The following is a 23,323-nucleotide window of genomic DNA, read 5'->3' as shown; positions in this document are numbered from 1 at the left end:
AGAGTGTTTAACCAACGAGAAAGAAAGCAAATATAATATGTCTTGAAAAACTGCTTTCAATCAGTGCAGGATTGTGAAACCTCTACAGGGAGGGGGAAAAGACAATCAGCAAACATTTGAGCTAAAAATAACCATAAGGGAAGGCATGCAAGATGTTGGAGGAATTTGTGAAATTTCTATAACATTGTATTGTGTGAATATGTTGTGATATTTACTGTGCTGAGGCCTGGGTCTGACTGTGTCAAATGATGATGCGGGCACTGATTTGGTCTCTCTACTACCTCCAGCCACTTTGACAGCCTGACCACACAGGTAACAGGTAGGATGACCACACAGGTGACAGTAGGATGACCACACAGGTAACAGTAGGATGACCACACAGGTGACAGTAGGATGACCACACAGGTGACAGTAGGATGACCACACAGGTAACAGTAGAATGACCACACAGGTGACAGGTAGGATGACCACACAGGTGACAGTAAGATGACCACACATTTAACAGTAGGACGACCACATAGGTGACAGGTAGGATGAGCACACAGGTAACAGGTAGCCTGACCACACAGGTGACGGGTAGCCTGACCACACAGGTAACAGTAGGATGATGACCACACAGGTAACAGTAGGATGATGACCACACAGTTAACAGGTAGGATGATGACCACACAGGTAATAGTAGGATGATGAGCACACAGGTAACAGTAGGATGATGAGCACACAGGTAACCGGTAGGATGATGACCACACAGGTAACAGTAGGATGATGACCACACAGGTAACAGTAGGATGATGACCACACAGGTAACAGTAGGATGATGAGCACACAGGTAACCGGTAGGATGATGACCACACAGTTAACAGGTAGGGAGATGACCACACAGGTAACAGTAGGAAATGGTTTAAAAAGAGCTGGTGGGACCATGGCTCCATGGATATTTATGCAAATGTTAGTTTTTACGATATGAATAAACTTCAAGCTGATAAACGGCTATACAATATAATCCTATGTTTTCTACAGTCAATAGTGCTTCCGCGCTGGAAGAAGAGGAAGGCAAACTAATGACTAGAAACAGTTCTACAGCTATTGACACAGGTCTATCTCTGTAGGGATCCTTTCAATGTTGTCAGACACTAACAGCAACATTGTGAACGTCTCAGTGGTGAAAACAAGCGATTTCCCCTGAGGCTGATGCTTTCCCCATGGGATTACATTGTATAGCCGTTTTGCGTTTGCCGGTCTTAGCATCCTAACTCAATACTGAATCAATTTCAATCGTTTTTGTCCCTAGTAAAAAGGTGGACCAAAAAAGATGGGAAAATAGGGCCCAGGTTAAAAAATTCCAGAGTTATTCAGAAGTAAAAAAAACTCCTGACTCCTGAGGAATGAACTCTTGGAATTCTCACTGACCATGGATTATAATATGCCTTCAAAACACCAAGACAACATATTGGAAGGATATCTGGATATCTCCTGGACAGGGGGCAGCTTGATTTTGTAGACACACACACACACAAACACACGATCATTATTATCACCCCTGAGCCCAATTCAGTAGATCAGTTACACTTTTAACAGTTTCGCTCAGGACCAAACTGCAGGTTTGAATTAGGAGTCGTTGACACCCATCTGAAAACTTGACAAAGAAAGAAACAGATAAAGGGTGAAAAGGAAGATAAAAAAAAGTGTCTAAAACCAAAACCACCTCACCTGATTCAGCCAGTCACCGTTCCAATGGTTCTCCAGTGGTTCTCCTCTAAAACCGGCAAGCAGCTGACACCGCATGAGTAATGAGAGTGTGGCATTGGTGGGAGTGTTAAAATTATTTATTCACTTAAAAAAGGTACCATCAAAGCAACACAGTTTACAAAGTGATCAGCTCACAGTGTGTGTTAAAACATAATTACAGGTCTGCTTAAAAGGAAGGAAAAAAATGACATAAAAAAAACAAAAATAATTAAATACAATTAAGCACACAGAAATATATGATGGACCAGACCGTTTCTTCCCTCAAGCCAAGACATTAAGATGCATGATAAACCCTGTGCTATGGTGAAGTACACTTCTTATTCCACTTTGATATGCGTTCATGCAACGACCATTAACCGGTTGATGGTTGCGGACGAAATTATCAAAAAGACAGACACGGTTTCTTTTTTTTTTTTTGAAGAGGCAAACAACCATGGATTCATCTGTCTGCCAGTTTGGGTTTGATTTGAAAAATCTGTCCTAACAAAGTGAATTTATATGCAGGTTGTACAGGTCAGTCATGCCAGAAGGGATGACCTAAGCAAAGATCGACAAACAATGGGACCAATCAGAACCCTAAAAAATGCATTATTGACAGGGTTATGACATCACAGTACTTTCTACTGAGTAGTGTCATGTGCTGTCCTCACACCACACAGTCTTTTGCTAGGAGTGTAAAAGGAAAGTTTTGAAGCCATTTAAAAAAAAACATGATTTGACGTGAAGGCCAATGAATGACAGTCCACTGAACAACAAAAAAAATTCAATGATAAGGACAAAACAAACAAAAAAACATTAGAACACACAGCTGGACATAGATAATATTCCTTTTTTTCTTCAGAATGTCTGTATTTAAAATACACTTAAAACTCTTTCTCAAGTTGTCAACCCTACGAAATGGTCTTCTTTGGCATAAGAAAAATAGCTAATCTTTTCTTTAAAAAAAATCTACAAACGTACAAATGTTATCATACAAGACTTACACAAGGGACTGATGATCATTAAACTGATCCGTAGAGGGAGCAGGTTGATACCATGTATCTAAATGATTCCATCTGGAACGTTCCAAATGTCTAAAGTGCTTGAGCATAATTCCCTAAGCCAGTGGAGGCTGGAGGAGGAGAATACGTCCAACCAGAACTTAAGGCAGAACAACACCATCCTCAAAGACAAAGAACAGAACAGGGGAGAGAGGGAGAGAGAGAGAGAGAGAGAGACAGAAGGGGAGGGGGGAGAAGGGAGCAAAGACAGATGTAGATAAAAAAAGAGAATAGAAAGAAAGAGAGAGACAGACAGACAGAAAGATAGGCAGGGATGGATAGAGAGAAAAAGGAAGGTGTATAGAGATGGAGTGACCATAAGAGGGAGAGAGAAAGTGTTGGGGCAGAGGAATGGCTGGTATGAAGGAATGCTCTCTCCAAGTGCAGTATGTGAGACACTAAGGCCCAAACAAGCAGAGACCAGAGAGCAGAGGTCCCCATGATTGCTCAGAAGATGAGATTTCCAAAAGACAAACCAAAGAAAAATAAAGAGGTGAGATTTAGCAGCCTTCATCGCACAGACCGACCGTGTGATGTCTGTCATTCTTGTTTTTTTTTTTTTTTAGTTTTGTTTCTTTTCTCTTTTTTCCCCCTCATGTTCACAGCACATATGATGTCTCCGAAAACCAACAGATTCTGTCTTCGCCCCGGGAGGATTTTCTCTCATGAGAGGGTTGGTCCATTGATAACTGGACCGAGGCACTAGTGGGAAACGTTTTAGGTCGTTTAATCGTCTTAAAATGGGAGGGGAAATAAAAATCCTCAACCAAGCCAAGCCCTTGATGAGAGGTCAGCTGGTCAGCAAGGCCTCCGCTGATTGGCCAAGGCTTGGCGTAGGCTGTGGGGAGGCAGACGAGGCACAGTGAGTTGAGGCGCTGCGGTCCTCACTGTGTCCCCCTTGCCATAACTCCCAAGTTGTCTCTGTGTGGGAAAACAGCCTCCCCTGCTGTTGTGAATGTAATCTCTTACTGTCCACAGTTAGGAGGTCTTCCCCACTATAGGATTTTCCCTGAAATATAATCACACATAAAAAATGTCACAAGAAGTCCTAGTTCCATTCTGTTAGAATTACATGAATATTTGAGAGTGGTTTTTTTCCCCCCGGACTACGTTGTAGTACTGTGAGCTCAATAGCATGAGCTGCCTTTTCTTGTGAATACAACAGATGATGTGCATTGCTATGGTGTATATTGCTCTTGGCTCAGTAGAACCAAGTTCTTGGCTACCTGGTCTGTTCTGTGAACAGTGGCGCTCAGAGCTATTCTGGACCTGACAAGAAGTCAATGGATATGACGTTGCCAAGGTTTTGGGTTACCAGTGGCAAAAATGTCAATGTGCATCACTTATTGCAAAATAAAAGTTATTTTAAATAAAATAAAGCACCACTGGTAGGCAACAGCTAGAGAAACGTTTACATTGCTCCCATTGCATGCGTTTGTCTCAGCTGCTGGTACAGGTTTGTCATGCTGCTACCTTTAGTTCCAATAGAGCTTTTACTCAGTAAGCTAGTCTATTCCACATCGGCCATTAGAGGGTATTTCACATGAGGGTATTTCAAGAGCAATCCCTGAGGGGGACACCAGAAGTACTGCTGTCTGTGATATAACATATTCTTGGTTGATCAAACCGAAAAAAAGGGCTTAGTCAAAACATTTAATGAAGAACAAAATTTCAAAATTCCCTCTCAGTGTTTATCTTATGACTGATGAAGATTACATTAATATATTGGCCTTCCTCCAGCTTGCGAAGGGAAAGGCCTGCAGAGTAGGTTAAGCAGGCCCTTACAATTTGCCACTAAAAGGAAACCCTAATTAGGCTACTACTGGATAATTAATGGGCCTGTGAGTGACAGCAGAGGAAGCACTGATCTCCATTTTGATATGTAGGCATTTTTTACATTGTTCAAATACAAAAACATGAATTTATCGACTGAATTCTAAAGTCCTTAACCTACAGTAATAATACAACAGAGTGTAATGGCTTCTGAAATAGGGACGAGGGTAAGGAGGTCTTACATGGAGCCAGGCTCGTCTGCGAGGGCTCCGTGTGTGTCATGGTGAGCCTGCAGCTCCTCGAGCACCATGCGGACGTTCTGGATAGTGCCAAACGTCTCCCGAGGGTCCTGGATGGTGAAGAGGGAGTACTCCTCCTGCTCCTTCTGCTGACCCAGGTACACAGACAGGCTGGCACAGGCATCTGGAGAAGGAAACACACACACACGCACACAAACACTTAAAATATACAAAAATAATATATATAATATGATGCGCAGTATATACACAAATGTGCAGAAATGCACATTCGCAACTACTGTTCCACTTAAAAGATAAATCACTTTAATATGTGCGGAGAAGGGGAAAAATAAGAGAGACGAGAGAGAGAGAGAGAGAGAGAGAGAGAGAAAGAATGTGAGGGAGAATATTAGAGGGTTTCCTTGCCTTCCATTTTCAGCAGCTTGGTGAGGTTGGACGAGAACATGGAGAAGATCCTCTCAGTCTCGCGGTCACAGTCGATGTCCAGCTGGATGTTGACCGGCATGCTCCTGACATGTAAAACATAGACACGGTGACGGTTGATGGTTAATGGTTAATAGTTAACGGTGGGCTAGTACCACCATTCTGTCATAACATTTCAGTCAGGTGTGCAGTTGGGCGGGGCCGCTGTGATCCGCTGAGGAGCAGTGTGAATGTGTATGCGTGTTCGGCGTGTGTGTGTGTGGTCACTCACATGGTGCAGGGCTTGCAGCCAGGCTGGGTCTCGAAGGAGTGGTGGCAGCACAGCCAGGCTCCCATGAGGTAGGCGGAGGGGTGGTAGGTGCCCAGGCGGCCCGGGTTGCAGCGGCTCACCTGGCTGAGCACCTCGATCCACTCACTGGCCTCCACACAGTTCCCTGCCTGCACGTACAGAGGCTTCTCAACGTGGATCACCTGAAACATCTGACACACACACACACACGGGCACAGACACAGACACAGACACAGACACATTGTTAAATGGATGAAAACCCATGCACTTGGTTTGTGCGCAACATTAAAGTATGGGACAAATTGATGACTTAACATTTTTCAAAAACTTTATGCATTAAACATACTCACACAAACACAAACACCTACACGCACACATACTCCCAAAAGCCTGCTCTTCATGTTGATGTTGTTACCTGTACATCAGTTAGACCATTCTGGATTAACATGCCTTCCATCTGTGCTTGACTATATTCCCTATATTTGAAACTCATAACGAAAGGTTGCTTTACATCTTCATGTTCCTCCCTGCACTGTGTGTGTGTGTGTGTGTGTGTGTGCGTGTCTTACATTTTTGCGGTTGAAGGCACTCTCATCCAGCTTTTCCACTCCCATGATGCTCTTAACAGGAATCACAAACAAGGCATCCTTCCCTGCAACACACAAAACCCAGCTTAAGAGTGTGTGTGTGTGTGTGTGTGTGTGTGTGTGTGTGTGTGTGTGTGTGTGTGTGTGTGTGTGTGTGTGTGTGTGTGTAAGAGAAGGAGATAGAGAGAGAGAGAGAGAGAGCGAATGAGTTCCCCTGCAGTTTTCATTTACCCTAGATTAACCTTTTATGTGCGTCTGCTTAAACTAGACAGCACTGTGACCTTTGACCTTTTGACCCCTGTGATCCTTCTGACAGGGTGAAGAAAATGCAAAGAGAGTCTGGGGTCTGCCAAAGCGGCCGCCTCCAACACAAACAGCTGTGTGTTTACAGAGCACATTCTCTGTACGTGATGCATCCCTCAGATCAACAGCTCTGCTTTTCACAGCAGAAGGGCCAAAACACACACACACACACACAATTCAAACCAACACACACACACACACACACACACACACACACGCACACACACACATGCATTCGTGTGTATTTTCTATAACACACACACACACACACACACACTTCTCTGCTGTTCTAACAAGCCAGACCAAAAATATAATTTCACTTGCTTGCATGCCTCCATTCAAATGCACGCACACACAAACAAAAACAAAAACAAACACACACATGCACAGGCACACAGAGAGAGAAAGACACCTTGTAATAAGTTAATGCTCCAATCCATCTATGTCATTCTCCATTCTCTTGGAAATGTCCACTGTTCTCAGGCTCTTGAGTTCATCAATTGATCCACACCACACTCTGTCTTCCTCTCTCTCTCCGTCTTCCTTTTTACTCGCTTCATCCATCAATTCCCACTCTCTTCTTCCATAGTTTCATCTCTCCCCCAGTCTCTCTCTCTATCCAACACTTCTTTCAGTCCCTCTCTTTCAGTGCAACAGAGCCTTTCTTTCAGAGGAGCAGAATTATAACTGACGACAGTAACCTGACACACACAGACACATGCAGGCAGGGGACCCCTCCTGGTTAAATGTGTGTTTCTCATGTCTTCACATCGTCACAGTGATGAGTTGCTAAGAGATGGGTCATGGTCTGTTGTGTGTCAACCCAGAGGACACTGGGACTGACAGACACACAGACATTCCCACACTCACACAAATCCACCACTTCCTGTCAGCCCTTCCCCTCAACATGGGACCCACAAGCCAAGAAGTATTCAATGACATCTTTTAAAGAAATCAAAAGCATGAAAAAATGTCTGTTTACTAAGAAGAAGATTGAGTTAGAGAGACCGGTGAATTTCCACACCAATCTGATCCTCCCTAATTGCCAAATTCAGCCTTCATTAAAAAACAAAATGAACCTTTAATTGGCCAAATGCATGCAGTATTTCAAACAATCTTTCACATGTTCCACTACACCGTTTCCCTCAAGGCGTTCGTATGAGAAACCCAATTTAGGTTACTCCAATGGTTCGTGTAGGGCTCTTGGATGGTGCCGCTGTGGGCTGCAGACCACACAGGTTCATCGGGGGAGCACAGTAGACCTGAGAGCAGGAGCGATCAGTCAGCTCTTTGAAAGAGCGGCGCAAGAGTTACACAACGTCTGGGCTTCCACACACACCCACACAAACGCCCAAAAAAGAACAATTAGGAGATTTATGCTCCCTTTGAAACACAGGCTCTCTTTTTTTAACTGAAAGAACCACACACACACACACACACGCGCGTGCACACACACACACACACACACACACACACACACACACACACACACACACACACACACACACACACACACACACACACACACACACACACACACACACACACACACACACACACACACACACACACACACACACACACACACACACACACACACACACAAAGTTGTAGTCATTTGTAGTAATTTAATTACACTGAACTATCACACTGAACAATCTTAAGACTTCTGCTCAAGTTTGACCATTAAGCGGACGCTGCTAGTCCTAAAGTTTTACAAAGGGAGCTCTGCTTACAACACAACTACAGGCCAAGTCCAAACCTTATTTTATGGAGGGGGGGGGGGGGGAGAAAAAAGAAAAACATGACGAGGACCAGACGTAGTCCACTAGTGGTGGGAGCCGACTCTAGGCTGTGCGAAAAGCCTTGCGTTGACAGCCTGACACGGTCGTAAGCCATTAAGTGAAGGAGACTGGGGTGAGTCAGAGGCAGCTCATTAGGCGTGGCGTTACCACCTGCGATGCCTTCTTTAACTCTCTCGCTGAGTTTCACGTGTCGCTGTCTGGTTTATAGTCCCTGTCTTTGGACATTATCTCCAATTTACCAGACCCCCAGCAACTCCACAATCTCAGGCGCATCATGCAATACTTGAAGCTACATTTGCTAAACAACTCAACATTATGAACACATCAAGGGCAAGACTGAACACAGCACCATAAGATACTACTGCTACTTCTTCAAGTACCACTTCTACTAGCATACTAATATTACCACCACTACTACCATACTACTACTAGCACTACTATTAGCATACTACTACTGGCACTACTATAAGCATACTACTACTACTAGCATACTATTTTTAGTACTACTACTAGGATACTACTACTACCAATACTAAAAGTATTTCAGTACTACTAGAATTACTAGCATACAACCACTATTAAATAAGACTTGCTCATTCTAGGTCTCAGTTCCAGCCTGGTTGCTCACCTGTCCTCAACAGACAGCAACAAGATTAACAGTCTCTTCCGGTGGTCTATGTATTTAGGCTGTTTGTGCTTCGGTCAACTCAGCCTTTCTTTGTGGAGAAATTTGGACTTGGAGCCGTTTTATGCCGCTTTTATGACTATGGCACAGGCATTTATTTTTATTTGAGATGGCTATGCTTGTTATGTTGGCCTGTACACCATCCTGAACTTGCATGCACAAGCAAAGGGAAATAAAAGGGAAAAGACTCACAAGTATTGCTACCCAGTGGAAATATGGTTGTCGACGGTACTGCGTTTGATGGGTGTGCTGGGAAACAGTTATTGTTTTATAGCTTAACTCATTCATAACAGAAAGCTGCATTCAAATGAGATACCTGCATGGAAGCCCTGTTGTTGATTTGAAAGCATGTGTAGCATATAGCTTTCTTTATCCAAAACAATGACCCCATCTGACCCCAACAGATTGCACGCACTCGTCTCCACACCACTATCACCCAAAACAGGCCCTCTGAGAACAGAGTTGAGTAAATAATCCCTTTAAACTCTAGCCTGGACCTCATCTTTCTCACAGACAGAACATCCCCTTCCCCTTCTTTTCCTCCCAATCCCACAGGATGCTGGGATACTGGAGGACCCCGCCTTGGACCTTTTTATCAAATAGCCTCAACCTCTCCGAGGTCCTGGGACTTTTAAAACTCCTCTGAAAGATACTGTTTTGAGAGAACACAAATCAGCTGTTCATAAAAATAGCTTATAGGAAAAATAGCTGGCCTTGATAAAAGCCTAAGGGCCTGATTTACTAACAGGATTGCGCCCATTTCTGGCGTAAAATAGCGGTCGTAAACATAAAAAGGTATTTACTAAGGGGGCGCATTTGAGTAGAGTCGCATATTAACGCTTTTAGGGTGTGTACCTGCCAACAGGTGGGATGGCACGGAGACGTGGGTGGTAACGTAGGCGTGAAGCGCACTTTAATGGGAGGAGTGCGCCTAATGATGTATTGCGTGGAATTTACTAAACTGCCTGGCGAGCGCACGTCTATGATTTGCGCGCTAATTCTCCGCCTCATAAAAGCACATCTTAACTAGGAAGCGCATTTCCATTGAGTCTGAAAACTTTGATATGGCAGCAGTGATAATAGCAAGGCGAAGAAAGAAGACAGAGACAGCGCACAGAAATAATTTTTTCAACTCGTATAACACATTTTCAGTTAAGCGAACCACAAATCATTACACGGTACAGGTTAACCAGCCACGCAATACTTCAATTACTGGACCAGATTAGAGAGACATCCAACCCTCCACCCAGCGATCACATTCCATTCCATCAGTTGTTAAAACGTATTTGCAAATATTGGCCTCCGGATAATTTCAACCAGTTTGTGGAAAAGTGAATTCCCCTTTCCACCGTCAACATTAACATTGACTTATAACTCACGTTGCCCCGCAGACACGGGAGAAAGACACTTCACTCTCGTTGCCCGCAGGAGCGAGAGAGCGAGAGAGAGAGAGAGAGAGAGAGAGAGAGAGAGAGAGAGGCATTGAACTCGCGCACACACTCACACCCACACACACACAGAGCCATGACTATCGCTAGCTACCCATACAATGCCACGAGTTCGGCTCTGAACGCAATTGTGGACTTTGAAATCGCAAACTTTCCGAACGTAATCGGAACCATTGATTGCACCCACGCCTTTACTGGCCTGGCTGTGTGGCATGGAGCATTGCCCTGCTGGAAAAAACACTTCTCAGAGTTGGGGAACATTGTCAGAGCTAAAGGAAGCAAGTTTTTCTTCCGGGACAACGTTGTACTTTGCCTGGCTGAGGTTTGTAAAAGACCATAAGGATTGAAAAAAACGGACTGGAGGGTCTTCTAGTTCGTCTTCTCTCCACCTCGCTGAACCTTCATTTTCTCTTCCTAAATAAATACCACGGAAAATGCGCAAAAACACAGTGCGTTAATGTGCGACAGCAGTTTAAGCAGCGGTCGCAGTGTTAGTAAATCAGGCCTTATATAGGGCGGAGTAAACACAGATTGCCCAGCGCAATCTGGTTTGATAAATACCAAGTAAAATGCGCAAAAACACTGTGCGTTAATTTGCGAACGCAGATTAAGCAGCGCTCGCATATTAGTAAATCAGGCCCTAAATATCTAGATCTCTTATAGAGATTTTCCAGGATTCCATTTCAATTAAACCCCACAAATACAGTCAGCTCCTAAGCCATAGAGAGATGGGTAAGGCAGCACTCACAGAGAGAGAGAGGAGCAGGGAGAGAATAAGAGGTGGATGGGGCAGCATTCACAGAGAGAGAGAGAGGGGCAGGGAGAGAATAAGAGGTGGATGGGGCAGCATTCACAGAGAGAGAGAGGGGCAGGGAGAGAATGAGAGGTGGATGGGGCAGCATTCACAGAGAGAGAGAGAGAGACAGAGGGGCAGGGAGAGAGAGAGAGAGACAGAGACAGAGGGGCAGGGAGAGCATGAGAGGTGGATGGGGCAGCATTCACAGAGAGAGAGACAGAGGGGCAGGGAGAGAATGAGAGAGAGAGAGAGAGACAGAGGGGCAGGGAGAGAATGAGAAAGAGAGGGAGAGAGACAGAGGGGCAGGGAGAGCTTAAGAGGTGGATGGGTCAGCATTCACAGAGAGAGAGAGGGGCAGGGAGAGAATAAGAGGTGGATGGGGCAGCATTCACACAGAGAGAGAGGGGCAGGGAGAGAATGAGAGGTGGATGGGGCAGCATTCACAGAAAGAGAGAGGGGCAGGGAGAGAATAAGAGGTGGATGGGGCAGCATTCACAGAGAGAGAGAGGGGCAGGGAGAGAATGAGAGGTGGATGGGCCAGCATTCACAGAGAGAGGGAGGGGCAGGGAGAGAATGAGAAAGAGATAGAGAGAGACCGAGGGGCAGGGAGAGAATTAAACACGTGCCCTAAACGAAAAGCAAACAAGGTTGATTCAGAGACAAATGATGAGAGGCCAGTCGGGGAGCATGGCAGCACACACAAGAACGAGGAGGTGTGGCGGGGTGACTAAAGGGAGACAGGGAAATATTTGCAAACATTCTTAGAAAGATTCTTTGATTCTTAGAAGAATGTGAATCCAAAACAACTCTCTATAGTTCATGGCTCAACTATGAATCAATTTTTTCTCTCTCTCTCTCTCTCTTTCTGCCTCTCGGGTCAAGTCCAGCCTGCCTGGCAGCGTGAGTGGCTTAGGCCCCCATGACTGTCTGTGGGAGTGTGGGCAGTCTAGTCTATGGGACAGCCCCACGCTCTCATTAAAACACACAGGCACTTAGAGTGGGAAAAATAAGTATTTGAACCCCTGGCGACCACAAGTTTGGCCACTTGCAAAGAAATGTGTGAACTATAATTGTAATGGTAGGTGTATATTAACAGTGAGAAACAGAATATCTACAAAACATTTATGACTTTATTTGCATTTGATGCAAAAAATAAGTATTTGAACCCCTAGCCAAACTGACTGACAAAAATGACTTAGTACTTGGTGGAATAACCCTTGTTGGCAAGCACAGACGTCAGGCGTTTCTTATAGTTGGTCACCAGGTTTACACACATCTCAGGAGGGATTTTGGTCCACTCCTCTATGCAGATCCTCTCCAAATCTTTAAGGTTGCGTTTTCAATGGGAGGGAATGAGGGAATGAAGTTCAAGCCCAATATTCCACGTTACATGGCCCCATCCATAGTCCCCTTGATGCGGTGGAGTCGTCCTGTACCCTTGGCAGAGAAACAGCCCCAAAGCATAATGTTTCCACCTCCATGCTTGATGGTGGGTATGATGTACTCTTGGGGTCATATTCAGCATCCCCCCCGTCATACATGGCAAGTCGAGTTGATGCCAAAGAGTAGGGCTGGGCGATATGGGAAAAAGTTATATTTCGATTTTTTCCCCCAAAAATTTTCGATTTCGATTTTATATCACGATATGAACAAAATCACCCCAAAATTTTTTGAAAAACGTACATGGAAATACCCGCATTCTGGTGCATTTTACCATGTTTTTCTCTGAGATGTAAATCATGTTATCAGCATATCAAATTCACAATTGATATAGGTTTGGTGGCCTGATAATTATGTTGGCTACATTCAAACTGACCACCTCATTAAAGTATGACTGTTCAGGTCAGAAATGGCCAAATGTGTATTGAAACCCAAAGTCTTTAAGGATGGAAGCTGCCAGAAGTAAACGGTTCACGTAGGGGAAATAGTTTTCATACATGGCAAAGCTTGACAGCATGCCCAGCACACCAATGTTCATTTTATTTGTGGCATTGACATCATCTTTCGTGTGTGAGTCAAAGAGAGGTATACAAGTGAGTGACACATTAAAAAAAAAAAATCTTCTTTGGTGAGTGTGTGTTTAGTCGCTGCTGTCGTTAGAAAAACTGCCATTAGCTAGCTAACGTTAACGCCAGATTAGCTCACGGTTGTTATGGCAATAACAATACGATTATAGCCAGTTATTATACGGCTCTTCAGAACGTTCCAAAAAGCCCCGTTGATTTGAATGGGCCATCCCCAACGTTCGCAGGTACTTATTTTCATATAATGACCTGCATATAATGACCGCTGTGCTGTCAATGGCAACGGGTTTTGTGCTTCTGATATAGGTCTTTCGTATCATTCCGAAAGTATTGAGTCCGGTAACTTATCAATGGAGTTTCAGCGGACGGTTGAGCAGCTGTGTTCTAAAGAATGTTCAACGTCTTTGAAGTTCAACGTCTTTGGCGAACTATTTCTCTGCTTTCTAACACTACGTATAGTAACAAATACATTGTAAAAAGACACACTGTGTTAAGTTATTTTTTTGTTTTGGCAAGTTGCTGTATAATAAGCGGGATAATGTATAGAACGCAGGTCCTCATCGGAAAATAAGTCCCTTCAGGGCGAAGCAAGACACCTCCGCTTCGCGTCGGTGTCCGGTTCACCCTGTCGGGACTTATTTTCCGATAAGGACCTGCGTTCTATACATTATCCCTTACATAATGTCCATTGGGTGGTCCTTAATTGTCCACTACAGGTAAAACTTGGGCAACTCTGACTTACCTCTTCTTCGAAAAAAAAATCCGTATGTCCATTTATGTGGTCTGCTTCTAGCGCGACGCTCCGATCAAATCAGAGAATGAATGAACATTAATGACAGTTGAATCTGCGTGCGTGATGAGGCTGCGTAGTACACCAGGAAAACGCGGAGTGGATTTATATTGCTGTGGGTATTCCCCACTGATAAAGTTGAACGGATTTAATTGTGAAGCAATGGAAAGAATAATGGACTAGTAGACCAGCAGTCACGCACGCACTATTTTGACTGCAAAAGTGGGGGGGTCGAAACGACTTGTTTTGAAAAGTGAGGGGGTCTTGTCCCCCCCCCCCCCCCCCCCCCCAATTAGGCTACATTTTCGCGACGCCCATGGGCTACGTGCGGCGCTGTATTCGCGGGTCTGTGAAAACATTGATTTTTTTTTTTTTTTTGAAGGCGCCGTCTAATCGAACGTCTCATTTAAAACCGTAGAAAAAAATTACATCGCGATTAAAATCGAAATCGAAAAATCGCCCAGCCCTACCAAAGAGCTTGATTTTGGTATCATCTGACCACATTCTGTCTCCCAATCCTCCTTAGAATCATTCAAGTGTGCAATGGCAAACTTAAGATGGCCCTGTACATGCGCTTCCTTGAGCAGGGGGACCTTGCAAGTGCTGCAGTACTTCAAAAAATTACGGCGTGGTGTGTCGCCAATGGTTTTCTTGGTGACTGTGGTCCCAGCTGCCTTGAGATCATTCACAAGCTCCCCCTGTGTAGTTCTGGGGTTATTCTGCACCTTTCGAATGATCACTGATACCGCACGAGGGGATATCTTGCATGGAGCCCCAGACCTAGAGCGATTAACATTTGTTTGGTGTTGCTTCTATTTACGAATAATCGCACCAATAGTTGTCTGCTTCTCACCAAGCTGCTTGCCAATGGTTTTGTAGCCCATTCGAGCCTTGTGCAGGTCTACAATCTTATCTATGACGTCCTTGGACAACTCTTTGGTCTTGCCCATGGTGGTGAGGTTGAAGGTGTGAAGTATGATTCTTTGGACAGGTTTATTTTATAAACGTCACCAGTTGAGATCAGGTGTACCTTGTTAGACCTAATGAGGACTAATCTGTGTGCTTCTTGGGGACATAACTGGTCATTGTGAGCCAGCATTCTTGCTGTTTGCTTGGGGGTTCAAATACTTATTTTTTTTGCATCAAATGCAAATAAAGTCATAAATGTTATAAAATTCAGTTTTCTGATTTTTTTTGTTGATATTCTGTTTCTCACTGTTAAAATACACCTACCAATACAATTCTAGATCACACATTTCTTTGAAAGTGGCCAAACTTGCGAAATCAGTAGGGGTTCAAATACCTATTTTCCCCACTGTATCTTTCACCTCAGAGGACACATATAAAATGCACACCCACAGAACATTTGAAAAACACTCACACAAATGAAACACACACACCAACTTGATATAAGCATGAACATATACACACACACTCACATCGACACTCTCTAACACAAGTCCAACACAAATATACACACACAAACACACGCATGCACGCAAGCACACACACACACACACACACACACACACACACACACACACACACACACACACACACACACACACACACACACACACACACACACACACACACACACACACACACACATAGCATGACCCACTGCTGCTGTTAATGCTAACATGATCCAGCAGCAATGAAAACAGAGAGATGCTCAGATATGAGATTGAATGTGACTGGCTGTGAAATAAATCACAGTCCCCCCTCTTTTCCAAGAAACACGGCTGCATTATAAATTAATCTGTGTGTGGCTTGTGTTGTAGCCGCAATAAAGGGGGTCAGATAAGCAAAAACCAGTCCAGAATCCTTTCAATAACAAAAAATACATTAATAAACAAATACATAGATGGACCAAAGAGAAAGAGAGAGAGAGAGAGAGAGAGAGAGAGAGAGAAAGAGGATAAACACTGACGAGAAAGAAAGAAGAGAAGAAGAGAACATAAAAGGTAAAACATATATATAAGAGGTAGTGGAGCCCCTGGCGCCTAAAAGCCATCACACCATGACTGCTCACTGCAGGGCTGCAGGGTCAATGGGGGCTAACTGGCCAATTATGAGCCTTAATAAGGCTGCAGTGGAGGCCATGTTGGCTCAAAGCCCCATGCATTAAAACACAATACTGTCTGTGGCTGGTCTTGGACTCAGTTTCCACCAACGGCCAGGGAGGGGTCATGTTAGGTTAACAGAGGTAATCGTGTGTCTGTTTGTGTGTAAGAGTGTGTATGTACTACAAATGTGAGTGTTATAAGATAATCTGTGTACAAGTATATATATAAATATATACGTGTGTGTGTGTGTGCATATTTGTGAGCATGTGAGATTGAAAGTGTGTGTGTGTCTGTTGAGGGTGGGAGCAGTGGTCGGTCGGTGACCCCAATGTTAGCTATTGGTTTACAGGAGGTAGCCAGACGTGTGTGTGTGTGTGTGTGCTTCCGTCCCGCCTATCAATCCCCAGTTTGGCCTTCGGTGCCGGTCTTACCCGAGCCAGCGGGTCTGAATGGCGGCCCAGAACCACCGGTTGACGGCGTGACGGTGAGTGTTTACGCAGGATAGGGTTGCGCTAATTATCGTAACTACTGCGCTATCTCCTTTGGTTTCTGCGAGTATCCATTCAGGTTACGCTCCTAGGAGCTTGCTTCGATTTCACTTCTCTCTCAGTCCACATCGTACTCTCTTTTGTGTGTCTTTCCTTTCCCTCTGCTCACATCAGTTCCGCTCATTTAAATTTTGCGTCAACTGCTCGTCAGTCAAGATCTGAGCTTTCCCACCAGTGTAAGGTGATGGAGCCAGTTAGAGTTACCAAAGTGTTCTCACCCTAGCTCTTACTCACTCTACCTTGCTTTCCAACTCTCTTTCTTAAATCATTTCCATCCTTCTCTTGCTCACCTCTTCTCTCTCTCCATCACTCTCTCCCAGTTGCCAGCAACCCTAACCACAACACTGAATCATTCTGTCCAGCATGTTTACTTGCCACTGCAGCACATTAACACTGATGAGTGCTATAAATGGCAGCACACACATGAGTTCACCCGAGTCCCTGACAGAGAAGGCTCTATGTGCATCGTCATGGTTATGGAGGTGGTGGTGGGTGGGGGGGGGAGGGGGCATACCTCGGTGCTTGTGATAGGAGAGCTCCCGGTTGGTCACGCGGAGCCAGCGCTTCTTGAAGTTCTTCTTTCCGAGACGCTTCCTTCCCTGTGCTCGCTTGTGCACTTCCCTAAACACACACACACACACACACACACACACACACACACACACACACACACACACACACACACACACACACACACACACACACACACACACACACACACACACACACACACACACAGAAATGCCGCATGCAATCACACACATACGCACAGGGGCAAACACAAAGACAGGTTTAAAGTTATTCACAAAGTTATTTATAACGTCTTTCTAACGTTATTCCTGGGGTCATTTCTTAGCCTGAGCATTCCCCCTGGCGAACACCTGTGGATAACCTTTTACACCATTGTGTAAGCATGCTTATTCTGTAGCCCTATAAGAACTACGGAATTCTGTGAAGACGACAAAGAATATTCTCAGTAACCAGTACCTGTACGAACTGAGTTTATTGTGCAGTGAGTTAGAGGCTTCAAGGCTAAACTTTGTCATTTGGAATACATTGATATGTTCGCCAGCTGGACTTCCCAAGTCTTTGCTTACTCCATCTATGACCAGCTAACTTGAATCAAGAAATACAACTTTGGCATTTCATGAGGGATTCGCCAAAAAGGACAGACTCTTTCATCCCAAAGCAGATACTCTTGGCCTCACTCTGAGGATCCCACACCCCCAGTCCCTCCTCTGACCACTTACCCCTCTTTAAGGACCAGCGAGTCAATACCCCCACACCCCACTCACTCCTCTGACCACTTACCCCTCTTTAAGGACCAGCGAGTCTGCCAGTCCACTGGACTCTTTGCTCACATTGGAGGATATGTCATCTAAGAACTGAGGAGAGAGGGAAAGACGTAGAGAGTGAACAGCCAAAGAGAGTGAACAGTCATGTACAGTGCCCCTAGTGAATATGAGCTAAACAGGCTATAAAATGTTTTGTCTTTGCTGTTAATCCTCTTGGTTTTTCACTCAAAATATTCACAAAAATCTTACCTTTTCATTGAAGTAAAATTATTAAAAGAGAAAAAAACATTGACATTAAATAAATATTTTTCCCCAAAATATGTGTGCGACAATTATTGGCACCCCTTAATGTAATGTTTTGTGCATCCTCCATTTGCCAAGATAATAGCTCTGAGTCTTCTCCTATAATGCATGATGAGGTTGGTGAACACATGGCACGGGATCTGAGACCATTCCTACATGCAGTATCTCTTCAGATCCTTCAGAATCTGAGGTCAACGTTTGTAGATTTGGCTACAGCTCATCCCATAGATTTTCTATGGGGTTTAGGTCAGGGGACTGTGATGGCCATGGCAAAACCTTTATTCTGTGGTCGGTGAACCATTTTTGTGATGATTTTGAGGTGTGCCTAGGATCATTGTCCTGCTGGAAGGTCCAACCACAGCCCATTTTAAGGCTTACTGGAGGGGGCTGTTAGGTTTTCATTTAATATCTGCTGGTATTTGATGGATCCATGATACCATGTATCCTAACAAGATGTCCAGGGCCTTTGGAAGAAAAACAGCCCCACAACATCAAAGATCCGCCACCACACTTCACATTGGGTATGGGGTTCTTTTCTATATGGCTATCTTTCTGTCTACGCCAAACCCATCGCTGACGTTTGTTGCCAGAAAAGCTTTATTTTGGTCTCATCTGATCTGACCATATAACTCGGTCCCATTGAAAGTCTGACTTACATTTGGCAAACTGGAGGCGCTTTAGTTTGTTGTTGATTGACAGCAGAGGCTTTTTTCTCGCAACCCTCCAAAACAACTTGTGGTGATGTAGGTGGTGTCTGATGGTAGTTTTGGAGACTTTCTGACCCCAATACTCAACTAACCTCTACAATTCTCCAGCTGTGATCCTTGGAGATTATTTTGCCAGTAGAACCATCCCCCTCATGGTGCGTAGGGTCAATGTACAGACATGTCCTCTTCCAGGCTGATTCTTAACATCTCCTGTCGCTTTAAACTTCTCAATTATTTCCATGATAGTGGAAATGGGTATTTTCAACTGTAAAGAGATTTTCTTGTGTCCATTTCTTGATTTGTGCAGCTCAACAACTTTTCGTCGCACATCGTCACTGTGTTTTTTAGGTCTTTCCCATAGTGATGAATGACTAATGGAATTTGGTCTGTGTCACCTCATATTTGTACGCCAGTGGAACTGGAAGTCATGGTTGACCTCATAAGAGTTCCTTATCAAAAAGGTGAACTTAAAATGTAAAATATGACTGGAAATATACTTTAGTTAGATTTTAATTAAAGATTTTTTTAGGGGTGCCAATAAGTGTGGCACACATGTTTTGGGGAAAAACATTTATTTAATGTCAAGAGTTTTTTTTTTTTTTTTTCAATAATTTTAGGTAAAATTTTAGGTAAGATTTTTGTGAATATTTTGAGTGAAAAACCAAGAGGATTAAGAGCAAAGACATACAGCCGCGGAAAAAATTAAGAGACCACTTCAAAATTATCAGTTTCTCTGGTTTTACTATTTATTGGTATGTGTTAAAGTAAAATGTACATTTTAGTTTTATTCTATAACCTACTGGCAACATTCCTACCAAATTTCAAATAAAAATATTGTCATTTAGATAATTTATTTGCAGAAAAATGACAATTGGTCAAAATAGCAAAAATGATGCAGTGTCTTCAGATCTCGAATAATGCAAAGAAAACAAGCTCATATTCATTTTTAAACTACACAATACTAATGCTTACACTTAGGAAGAGTTCAGAAATCAATATTTGGTGGAATAACCTGGATTTAAAATCACAACTTTCATGTGTCTTGGCATGCTCTCCACCAGTCTTTCACATTGCCGTTGGGTGACTTTATGCTACTCCTGGCGCAAAAATTCAAGCAGCTCGGCTTCTTTTCATGGCTTGTGACCATCCATCTTCCTCTTGATCACATTTCAGAGTTTTTTTATGGGATTCAGGTCTCGAAATTGGGCTGGCCATGACAGGGTCCTGATCTGGTGGTACTCCATCCACACCTTTACTGGCCTGGCTGTGTGGCATGGAGCATTGCCCTGCTGGAAAAAACACTTCTCAGAGTTGGGGAACATTGTCAGAGCAAAAGGAAGCAAGTTTTTCTTCCGGGACAACGTTGTACTTTGCCTGGCTGAGGTTTGTAAAAGACCATAAGGATTGAAAAAGCGGACTGGAGGTTCTTCTAAGTTCGTCTTCTCTGATGAGTCCGATTTCACAGTAGGTGCAAGACTCTCTGGCTTGTAGGCCTCTCCAGGTCTCCGTCTAACCATCAGACGACCATGTGTTGGGCAAAGCTGAAAATTGGACTCATCAGAGAAGACGAACTAGAAGACCCTCCAGTCCGCTTTTTTCAATCCTTATGGTCTTTTACAAACCTCAGCCAGGCAAAGTACAACGTTGTCCCGGAAGAAAAACTTGCTTCCTTTAGCTCTGACAATGTTCCCCAACTCTGAGAAATGTTTTTTCCAGAAGGGCAATGCTCCATGCCACACAGCCAGGCCAGTAAAGGTGTGGATGGAGTACCACCAGATCAGGACCCTGTCATGGCCAGCCCAATTTCAAGACCTGAATCCCATAAAAAACCTCTGAAATGTGATCAAGAGGAAGATGGATGGTCACAAGCCATGAAAAGAAGCCGAGCTGCTTGAATTCTTGCGCCAGGAGTAGCATAAAGTCACCCAACGGCAATGTGAAAGACTGGTGGAGAGCATGCCAAGACACATGAAAGTTGTGATTTTAAATCAAGGTTATTCCACCAAATATTGATTTCTGAACTCTTCCTAAGTGTAAGCATTAGTATTGTGTAGTTTAAAAATGAATATGAGCTTGTTTTCTTTGCATTATTCGAGATCTGAAGACACTGCATCATTTTTGCTATTTTGACCAATTGTCATTTTTCTGCAAATAAATTATCTAAATGACAATATTTTTATTTGAAATTTAGTAGGAATGTTGCCAGTAGGTTATAGAATAAAACAAAAATGTACATTTTACTTTAACACATACCAATAAATAGTAAAACCAGAGAAACTGATAATTTTGAAGTGGTCTCTTAATTTTTTCCGCGGCTGTATGTTTGTATAGCCTGTTTAGCTCATATTCACTAGGGGTGCCAATATTTGTGGAGGGCACTGTAGCTGACTGATCACATTCATTGATTACTAAAACACCATTAATTGGATCACATGCAATTATCTTGTAATTCACCATCTGCCTACAACTCCCAGCTCAGCTTTTCACTGGGAGTTTGTGCATTTGTGTCTGCCTACCATGGAGTAAGATCCTATGAAAAGTAATAATAATAATAATTTAAAATGAATTAAAAAAATGAAGAAAAAAAAACAGACCAAAAACAAATGTTTTACCTTTTTGACCTTCTCTATACATTTATCCTCTTGGAATGATTTGAAGAAGTCGTACATGTAGGTCTCCTTGAAGCTGGACTGCAGAGAGACACAACAAAGACAACACTCAGAGAGCCAAAAATCAGAACAGTCAGAGTGTTTAGAGGTGGGTCCAGGCCAACACATTGACTAATCCATCTCCCAAATCTCCCGGAACACCCTGTTTCTTTGCAACATGAGATATGTCTGTCATGATGGATGGTTACTCAGACTGCCAGCACTAAACAGTGAGTTGAGTTATTTATGCCTGTTTCCATGCCTGTGTGGGTGTGTGTGTTCTTTTTTGGAGTATTTGCTGCAGTTGTGTATGTGTATATGTGAGCCAAGGTGTGCAAGTGTATGCATATGCTTCTGTATGCATGTGTATCTGAATGTGCATGCAAGTAAACATGTATGTGTGTCTATATCCATTCAACTGTCCCTCCATCCGTCCGTCTGGGATTGTGCATTTTTATGTGTGTGTGTGTGTGTGTGTGTGTATGCATGTTCAACTCACCAGCTTGTTTTTGGAGAGGCTGCCCCAGCTGCCCAGTGTCTGGATGGTCTTGGAGATGAGGGTCAGCGTGCGTGAGATCTCAGGATCCTGAGGGGAGGGGAGACCAAGTGAGAGGATTAATCACACACACATACAGTCAAGAACACACACACAGACACATACACAAAAATTATCACAGGTACCTGCACCCTAACACACACAACCTGATTCAAGGGGCGTGTGTGCAGCTGATCCACGTGCAGGCAGGTGGGCCAGTTGAATGCTAAATGAATTAGCAGCTAACTTAACCTCTATCAAAATGTCAGGGCAGGAATCCAGCCACTGAGAATTTTGCATCAAAGTGTCTGCATGTATAAATTATTATTGAGTGTCTGTTGCGTGGGAAAGTTTCTTTGTGTCTGTGAAACTGACAGCATTTCGAGTTCTGGAGGCACATAGACAGAAGGTGCTAATAAAGTGCTGGCATGCAGCATTCAAAAGCAATGATTGAAATGACATTATCTGTAAAACATTTCAAAACCAAGATTATGAATGATCATATATCATACTATGTAATGCCCTAGCCTGCTTTCTTTACCTATAAAGTGAACTATCAGGGTATCGTTAAATTATACCTTTTCTTGTGTCCAAACCCACTATCAGAACCAGAGACCAGAGACCAGTGAAAAATGTTCAGATAAATACTAGAGATCTGTTTGTTAGGTAAGCCAAGGACATATGGCAACTGCATAAGTTATCACACACACACACACACACACACACACACACACACACACACACACAATCTTAATGTCACGTAAAATAGCGTACTTCTGTGCAAACAGCAACAGTGTGTTTACATGCAGTTTATTGAGAATTCATCCCTTAATTTGAAAACCGAAATGTTGGCAGATGTGTGTTTGTGTGTGTGTGTTTGTGTGTTTGTCATGTATCTTGGTATAGCATAGCAGTAATAGTATGCAGCGTCTGCACTAAATGTCACACACACACACACACACTCAGACACAAGTGGGTTCTACTAGAGCTCTCATTTGAAAGCTCAGTGCCGGCTGAGAGGAGAGAAACGAGTGGTGATGAGAGTAGCGGAGAGAGGAACTCACTGGGTGATGAGGACGCAGCTGAAACGTGTGTGGAGTGAGAACGGCCACGGCGAAGAACCGCAGGAACACAAAGCTACTGACCGCCGAGTACTGAACATGAGGGTCCGCTGCCAGAGGAGGAAAGAAGGACAGAGAGACCGACAGAGAGAAAGAAAGAGAGAGAGAGGGAGAGGGAGAGAGAG

General features: G+C 43.7%; 1 protein-coding gene across 1 annotated transcript in view; it reads right to left on the bottom strand.

Annotated features, from left to right (window-relative positions):
• Nucleotides 1-2,014: 2,014 nt before the first annotated feature.
• rasa2 (RAS p21 protein activator 2) overlaps nucleotides 2,015-23,323 on the bottom strand; it is a 48,447-nt gene continuing 27,138 nt past the window's right edge. The window contains exons 15-24 of the mRNA XM_080844293.1: nucleotides 23,142-23,248; nucleotides 22,042-22,128; nucleotides 21,507-21,584; nucleotides 17,901-17,974; nucleotides 17,104-17,210; nucleotides 6,104-6,186; nucleotides 5,517-5,725; nucleotides 5,228-5,331; nucleotides 4,805-4,985; nucleotides 2,015-3,798 (exon numbers count right to left, since the gene is read on the bottom strand). Coding sequence (XP_080700419.1) covers nucleotides 3,768-3,798; nucleotides 4,805-4,985; nucleotides 5,228-5,331; nucleotides 5,517-5,725; nucleotides 6,104-6,186; nucleotides 17,104-17,210; nucleotides 17,901-17,974; nucleotides 21,507-21,584; nucleotides 22,042-22,128; nucleotides 23,142-23,248 — 1,061 coding nt within the window. The 3' untranslated portion in view covers nucleotides 2,015-3,767. The remainder of the gene's footprint in view (nucleotides 3,799-4,804; nucleotides 4,986-5,227; nucleotides 5,332-5,516; nucleotides 5,726-6,103; nucleotides 6,187-17,103; nucleotides 17,211-17,900; nucleotides 17,975-21,506; nucleotides 21,585-22,041; nucleotides 22,129-23,141; nucleotides 23,249-23,323) is intronic.

This window comes from Sprattus sprattus, assembly GCF_963457725.1.
Source record: "Sprattus sprattus genome assembly, chromosome: 9".
In the NCBI taxonomy this organism is placed as follows: Eukaryota; Metazoa; Chordata; class Actinopteri; order Clupeiformes; family Clupeidae; genus Sprattus; species Sprattus sprattus.
The sequence above is the reverse complement of the archived record's forward strand: the minus strand, read 5'-3'. Positions and strand labels throughout refer to the sequence as shown.